The following is an 8,258-nucleotide window of genomic DNA, read 5'->3' on the forward strand; positions in this document are numbered from 1 at the left end:
CTTCCATAATCCTTGACTTCCTGGTCCTTAAAAAATCGACCTGAAAAAATTCCTTTAATAGGTTTATTTGATGGAGATCAACAAGTGCTTGGAATGTTGTAATGTGGTAGGAGTGGCTTTGCAGAGTAAACTTTCACTCCCAATAAGTGTGTATCTTAAAATGATGCTCAGAATATCTGAATTATGATACCACCATAATTAACAATTATAGCTCCCAAATGAGACTGCAGTAACTGGTGACATTTTTATTTCAGTTAAAATATAGAAAATTTATATTACAAGACACTCGTTAACAATAATATAGAACAATTTACAACACTGGCTGAACAGGGAGGAAGGCATTGCAGCATTTTCCACAATACTGGTCAGTCAAGTATTTACAGTGTAAGTGCCAGACTGAATCTTTTACAACACAGTAATTTACTGCAAGCATTACAGTCTACATAGTTCCTTAAAAGGGAACCAAGAAAAGCTCAATACACTTCGAATTCTGAAGGATGCCAGCATGCTTCCAGTCTAAAGCCCGCAAGAGGGGGCTCGGCTCGTTGGCTGATCATGAAACGAAGTCTTCACCATCCACCCCACACCTCCCCCACCTTCCCACCAAACCTCCCTCCCAAGCCCAATGCCTAAAGGTCTTGGGTCAGTCCTTTCACCATTGTTCACAGTGGTTCAGGGTCACTGGCAGGTGTGCAGCCTCGAGCTCTTGCCATGATTCCCTCCTCTCTGTATCCGACATGAGAAACCCTGGGCGCAGTCACATCTCTGGAAGATCTCCAGGCCACGGGAGCCTTTGCGCTTGTGTTTGGTGCACACCTGACCTTCCCTCAGCACCGGTTTGCAGATCTTGGACCAGAAGTGTCGGGCACAGCATAGGCCTTGGTCACAGTCAGAGGATCTGAGGCAAACATCACCTTCTTGTCCTAAAATGGGAAGGGGGAGGGGGGGGTGGGGGAGGAGATGAAGAGAGAAACAGTGAGAAACTTTAAAGACTGAGGTGCAAAGCACAGATTTTGAATCTGTTTGAATTTGCCTGAGCCCCTACCTTTAACTGGATGGGACCGTGCTGGGAGGGTTGTCCTCCTCAGATGACTATCCAGGGTGGTTTGCTGCTCCTCGTGGTTCCAACTATCCAGGATGCTCTCCTCAATTTCACCAGGAGTGTGTTCAACATCATTGGGCATGCACAGTCCTGCAAGACAATTCACACATCAGAGTCCAACTCATTAGTTTCCTCCAAAAACTAAATCATGAACCCGGCTCCCACTACTTCCATTGGCCCAAAGATTCTGACAACTTACACCTGATGGCTATCAATTCCAATGGAGTTCAGGTTAGTCAGTGAACTAAGTCAATCAGTTCCTGTGGTGCAGTGAGTATGGGGCCCTGAGACCCAGCAAACTCAAACAGAGAAGATGGAGGAGGAGGTGAGGGGATTACTGCAGCGGGACCTAGGGTTCGCCTCTTGGCAACTTCAAAAATCCATGATCTTACTTCACTCTGGGGAGACGGAACTGCTGCTTTGGACTAACTGAGGCACCGTAGTGCAACATGGTGTGGATAGAGGAATTTCCTTGTCTTGCGCTTCCCCAAATTTCCAATATGAAACATTTTGCCATCGGGCTGTGTACTTGACATGGAATGTATATTGTGAAGAGTTAACCTGTTGTAGCGGTATTGACAGGATATGTGCGGACAAGTTAAATTTTACTCAAGTTTCTGTAATATTCATGTTGTAACTATAAAATACGTCTAAAAATAAACACAACACTCCGATTGAAAAGTTTCAAGTTTTCATTACTTTTTCTCTCTCCATTAGCCTTTATCCAGTTCGATTAGATCCACAAGATGCCTCTTCCCCTAGCCTAGCCCAGCACAGAGGCAGCGTTTTGTCCTGTTCCCCCACCCCCTCCTCTCTCCCACTCTCTCCCCGCACTATGAGACTCACCATTGCTGCAGCGAGTCCCCGGACAGCACATCGCATCTCGGAGACAGCGCTTCCGTCGCCGGCGGCAGTTCAGGCAATGTTGGGCAGCGGCTCGGGAAGAGGAACAGAACTGCTCGACAGCGCAGTCCCGGTCATCCAGACAACTGGAGATCTGCAAAAAGGGAGCAGAGTTTGGTTATTCCCCCCAAAACCGTGTGGCACAGCAGTACATCAGAGTACACAGGAGCAGACCCTGAACCATTGACACTCCTACAGATGTACACTGAGACTTTCAACACATACAGATATACCCTGAAACACTAATACCCATTCAAACATTACCCTGAGACTGACACACATTCAGATATTATCCTGAACCATTGATAAACCTTCAGATATACCCTGAGACTTTAACACAAATTCAGATATTAACCCACACAAATATACCCTAAAACTCCGACATACATACCCTGAAACGGTGGTATAAAGAAATATAGCCTGAAACAGTGAAGCATTCGCATATATATTCCGCAACATTGGCACATACAATGGCACACTGTCACACACAAATATACTCCGCAAATTTGACACGCAGATATACTCCACAACCTTGGCACACACACACACACACGCACGTACTCCGCAACACACATGCAAGAGGTAGACCCCGCGATACATTCACCAAAACATACCCAATCTCTAACGCACGAATACTGCAATAGTGTAATTGCTGCAACAAAAAGTAGTGTCTCCAAAAAAAACTTCGTCCAACCGAACGGAAATATTTTTGCAACAGACACTGTTGTGTTAGAAACACAGGTCTGAAACATTCAAAAAGTTGGTATAATATTTGACGGCAAAATCTTAAATCGAGAAAATTTCGTAATTCCAATGCAAATATTGACCATTTCAGATGAAACAATGTTTTGTTTTGTTTTGTCTGGATGGCCAGCTGGGTTTTGGAGGGAAGGAGAGGTTCAGGTGCTAGTGGGTTTGACACTGACCTGGAATTGCTCTACAGCGTGGTTCTTGTTGACACTGTGATAAACTACAACCTGGGGAGCCGCGCTGACTGGGTGGCTGGGACTCAATACCACACCATTGGCTGTCTTGATGGCATTCGAGTTGAAGGAGCTCACGGTGTTACAGAGGCAGAAGGTGAGCATCAGCCTGCCAACTCTCACAGCTTCCAAATACATGATCAGCAGCACACTCCGCTCCTGGACACCGCCGGATGAACGCAGCGAGATGAACCAGCCACCAGAGATACCTGACAGAAACCTTGGGAGCAGCGAAGTGATAAATCCAGCTGTCCAGGAACGCGGAGATTTGCCTGCTGGTTAACTCACTGCCCTTGCAGAAACTTTTCCCGAGTGCAGCCGCTTCCTGAGCAGTTTTATAGCTGCTGATGGTACCTATGTTCCCGCCCCCCTCTCTCTCTATGTGTAACATGGGACGGCCTGGGATTTCCACACATATGCTCAGAGAGTTTGCAAACCCACGTGTGTGTGTGTGTCTCTCTCTCTCACCACCCCCAACCCCTCCCCCATCCAAGGTAGAATCAACACTCATTCCCATTAACTTCTTTCATCATTTCCCGAAAGATGCCACCACATTGAGGCTTTCTGAAACCTCTCTCGATCTTTATCTCCCTCTCTCTAATCTGTCTGTCGGAATCTCCCTCTTTTCCTCTCTTCCCTCTGTATCCACCTCTCCCTTATTACATCTCTTTCTCCAACACCCTCTCTTTGTCTCTAACTTTTTAAGCCCCTTTTCTCCAGTTCCCGCTCTCTGTCGCCATCTCCTTTTCCTCTACCTTCCCTCGATCTCCCCCTCCCTCTGTCCCCAAGTGTATCTCCTCTGTATCCATTTTTTTTGCTCCCCTTTCTATCTGTCTCGTCCTCCTCTTGTTTTCCTCTCCCCTCCTTGCCTCTTTCACTCTCTCATTCAGTCTTTCTCGCTCGCTCTGCCTCCCCACTCTGTACCTCATTCTGTCTCTGCCTCTTTTCCTTACAGTTGTCATTCCTTTTCTTCACGATTCTATTCAGAGCTTGGCGATTCGATCACTAACGCTTGTCTCTCTGTCCTCTGTCTCTCTCTCCATGTTTTCTCTCTCTGTGTCACAGTGCCGCTGTGCTCACTTTCTCTCTCTCTCTCTCTCTGATGTATTTTGCTCCCTCTCTGCCTTTCAACCACTGCCTGTTGGTCTTTCTATCCCCTCCTGTCTGCACATCCCCTCTCCCTGCTTCTCTAACTTGCATTGTGTGTCTTTTTTAATGTCTTTTAAATGCCTGTGTCCAAATTGAATAAAACGATTGTGTGGGGATGGCGAATCAGGGGCGGAAAGGAAAGGCTTTTCGCTCTGAATTTCCTCTATTTGTAGAAATCATGGGCGCGGGACCCATCCTGTCGCAATATTCACCCTTTATCCGATGAGTTTCACGTCTGCTTTTTGTTTATTTTGGAGCCACGGAGAGTTTCAGGACCAACACACCCTGTCTGGTTGGGAAATAAAAGAATTGAATGCATTCAGATCATCTTCGCTCCATTAGCAGCATTTGATTGGAACGGGGCCCCAACTTTGAAATCCACTTGATGAAACAGACCAGGGAGATCAAAGAGCTCGGGGAGATTCAGGACAGGGAAGAGTTTACCCAGTGAATTATCATACAGCAAAACAAACACAGGGAATTCAGCGCTGAATAATAAACAAGTTAAGCCGCTTTGTGTGAACTGCTATTGTGGTCTTTGACTTGGTGATAAAACTTAGCGTAGTTTCTCAAATTGTTGAAGAAGTGTCAGCTGATGCAATCTTTACAAAAAAAATTAAACATGGAAATAACCAGGGGGAACGCCTTGTGCACCTGTTCCTCTTTTGGCTGTGAGGTTTTGCTTTGGTTGACATCGCGAATAATGAGTTTGGAACCACAGACTTTTTTTTTCATGTGTGCGTGTTCTTTTCCTTCAAATTGAAGCTTTCTGGTTACAATGCTACGGGGCTCTTTGAAACGGGAGGGAGAAGGCTCCAGGTAAGTATAGCCCTCACTCTCAACCGGGTTTGAAGTGCACCAGCTGTGGTAATGCAAGAAACTCAGGAGACAGTTTGCAAACGGGCCAAGCTGCCAACAGCAACGTTGTTCTCACAGGGATGTTACGCACAGAAGCAGACCATTTGCTCCAGCTGTATGATGTACTTGGTACCATTCCCCTGCCTTGTCCCATAACCCTACCATTATTGCTTAAGAGATAATCAATTCCATCTTGACTGTTTCAAATGAACCTGACTCCACTATTTACAGTACTTATTGGGCAGATTCCAATACTTTACTGTTTGCAGTGGGGTGAGTTCCTCCTCTCAATCTTCAATTGCTCAGAAATGTAGAAAATAGGAGCGGGAGTAGACCATTCAGCCCTTCAAGCCTGCTCCATCACTCACCCTAGCCAAGCTTATCCCTCCACGCGTCAGACTCACTGCCTTTATTCCTGATGAAGGGCTTTAGCCCAAAACGTCGATTTCACTGCACTTTGGATGCTGCCTGAACTGCTGTGCTCTTCCAGCACCACTAATCCAGAATCTGGTTTCCAGCATCTGCAGTCATTGTTTTTACCTTCATGACTGATTATGCAACTCAGTTGCTTTTGTCCCATAATGTTTGGTCCCGTTTAGCCCTCAGAACTATACTTCACTCCTTCTTCAAAACATTCAATGTTTTGGCCTCAACTGCTCGCCACTCTCTAGATGAAGATATTTCTCTTTATCTCAGTTCAACCGTTCATTCCCTCCACCACCAATGCTCAGTAGCAGCAGTGTGTACGGTAGAAATTCACCAAAGATCTTCAGTCCGCAGCTTCTAAACCCATGAACACTGCCAGCTCAAAGGACAAGGGCAGCAGACACATGAGAGCACCAACAACCTGCACATTCCCCTCCAAGCACCTCACCATCCTGACTTGGAAATATATCACCGAACCTTCACTATCCGGAGATTCCCTCTTTGAAGGCACTGTCAATCTACCTACATGGAATGCAGCAGTTCAAGAAGGCAGCTCACCACTACCAGCTATGCCTGCCTCTTCGTAGGCCCCAGCTATGCCTGCCTCTTCGTAGGATATGTGGAACAGTCCATCTTCCGCAACTACACTGGCACCACCCCCCACCTTTTCCTCCGTTACATCGATGACTGTATCGGCGCTGCCTCGTGCTCCCACGAGGAGGTTGAACAGTTCATCAACTTTACTAACACCTTCCATCCTGACCTCAAATTCACCTGGACTGTCTCAGACTCCTCCCTCCCCTTCCTAGACCTTTCCATTTCTATCTCGGGCGACCGACTCAACACAGACATCTACTATAAACCGACTGACTCCCACAGCTACCTGGACTACACCTCCTCCCACCCTGCCCCCTGCAAAAACTCCATCCCATATTCCCAATTCCTTCGTCTCCGCCGCATCTGCTCCCAGGAGGACCAGTTCCAACACCGCACAGCCCAGATGGCCTCCTTCTTCAAGGACCGCAGATTCCCCCCAGACGTGATCGACGATGCCCTCCACCGCATTTCCTCCACTTCCCGCTCCTCCGCCCTTGAGCCCCGCTCCTCCAACTGCCACCAAGACAGAACCCCACTGGTTCTCACCTACCACCCCACCAACCTCCGCATACAACGTATCATCCGCCGTCATTTCCACCACCTCCAAACGGACCCCACCACCAAGGATATATTTCCCTCCCCTCCCCTATCAGCGTTCCGCAAGGACCACTCCCTTCGTGACTCCCTCGTCAGATCCACACCCCCCACCAACCCAACCTCCACCCCCGGCACCTTCCCCTGCAACCGCAGGAAATGTAAAACTTGCGCCCACACCTCCACACTCACTTCCCTCCAAGGCCCCAAGGGATCCTTCCATATCCGCCACAAGTTCACCTGTACCTCCACACACATCATCTATTGCATCCGCTGCACCCGATGTGGCCTCCTCTATACTGGGGAGACAGGCCGCTTACTTGCGGAACGCTTCAGAGAACACCTCTGGGCCGCCCGGACCAACCAACCCAACCACCCCGTGGCTCAACACTTTAACTCTCCCTCCCACTCCACCAAGGACATGCAGGTCCTTGGACTCCTCCACCGGCAGAACATAACAACACGACGGCTGGAGGAGGAGCGCCTCATCTTCCGCCTGGGAACCCTCCAACCACAAGGTATGAATTCAGATTTCTCCAGTTTCCTCATTTCCCCTCCCCCCACCTTGTCTCAGTCGGTTCCCTCAACTCAGCACCGCCCTCCTAACCTGCAATCTCCTTACTGACCTCTCCGCCCCCACCCCACTCCGGCCTATCACCCTCACCTTGACCTCCTTCCACCTATCCCACCTCCATCGCCCCTCCCCCAAGTCCCTCCTCCCTACCTTTTATCTTAGCCTGCTTGGCTACTCTCTCTCATTCCTGATGAAGGGCTTATGCTCGAAACGTCGAATTCCCTATTCCTGAGATGCTGCCTGGCCTGCTGTGCTTTAACCAGCAACACATTTTCAGCTCACCACTACCCTCTGAAAGGCATCCAGGGATGGGCAATAAATGCTGATCAGACAACAACACTCATGTATGAATAAAAATAAATTGGCCTGCCCCATATCTTTAGACCCCTGTTATGGACTGCTTAGCCATAAGGAACATCCTATCTGCATTTGACCCATCTAGTCCTGCCAAACGTTTATCGGTTTCTGTGGGATCTCCTCTCATTCCTTTAAACTCTTCTGAATATTGTCCTAAATGATTCAACCTCTCTTCATACATCAGCCTGCCATCCAAGCAGCAATCCCCAATCACTCCCTCCAAAGTAAGAACTTCCTTCCTCATATAAAAGAGACCAAAACTGCATATAATCTTATAAGGCCCTGTAAATCTGCAACAAGACATCCCTCTTCCTGTACTCGATTCCTCTCACAATGAAGGCCAACATATTACTTGCCTTCTTCACCACCTGCTGCACTTGATTTTTTTTGAGAGTTGTCTCGAATCTGTGTTCTCCTGTTCTCAGTCCTTCCATCATTCCACCATTCTGTCCAGTCTCTTCATAATTATTCCGAGATCATTTGGCTTTTTTTTGATCTTGATTGATAAACATTGGTATGAATACTGGAGTTAACTTCCCTTGTGTTCTTCAAAGTACACACCTGGAACTTTTACATCGATCTGAGAGGGCAATGGGCAGCAGTCCCTCAGTACTGCACTGCAGCTTCAGCCTTGGATGCTGGGCTGAAATCCTGGAGCGTGAAACTTGAAACATCAGCCCTCAGCCAATGGTTCATAGACAAACTTTTCATGCTC

At 47.8% G+C, this 8,258-nt stretch overlaps 1 protein-coding gene across 1 annotated transcript; it reads right to left on the reverse strand.

Annotated features, from left to right (window-relative positions):
* Positions 1-239: 239 nt before the first annotated feature.
* On the reverse strand, positions 240-3,285 carry dkk1b (dickkopf WNT signaling pathway inhibitor 1b). The gene is made up of 4 exons (XM_060842336.1): positions 2,932-3,285; positions 1,949-2,099; positions 1,046-1,192; positions 240-923 (listed from the first exon to the last, which is right to left on the reverse strand). Exons 1-4 carry the CDS (start codon positions 3,124-3,126, stop codon positions 679-681), a joined length of 738 nt encoding a protein of 245 aa, XP_060698319.1. The 5' UTR covers positions 3,127-3,285; the 3' UTR covers positions 240-678.
* Positions 3,286-8,258: the final 4,973 nt, after the last annotated feature.

This window comes from Hemiscyllium ocellatum, chromosome 22, assembly GCF_020745735.1.
Source record: "Hemiscyllium ocellatum isolate sHemOce1 chromosome 22, sHemOce1.pat.X.cur, whole genome shotgun sequence".
Lineage (NCBI taxonomy): Eukaryota > Metazoa > Chordata > Chondrichthyes > Orectolobiformes > Hemiscylliidae > Hemiscyllium > Hemiscyllium ocellatum.

What these genes read in the sequence shown, in the direction of transcription:
- dkk1b (XM_060842336.1), bottom strand. Translation starts at nt 3,126, where the DNA reads ATGTATTTGGAAGCTGTGAGAGTTGGCAGGCTGATGCTCACCTTCTGC. An exon ending in ACGCTGTAGAGCAATTCCAG is followed by an intron (nt 2,100 to 2,931) that starts GTCAGTGTCAAA and finishes CCCTTTTTGCAG; the next exon opens with ATCTCCAGTTGTCTGGATGA. An exon ending in GGGGACTCGCTGCAGCAATG is followed by an intron (nt 1,193 to 1,948) that starts GTGAGTCTCATA and finishes ATTGTCTTGCAG; the next exon opens with GACTGTGCATGCCCAATGAT.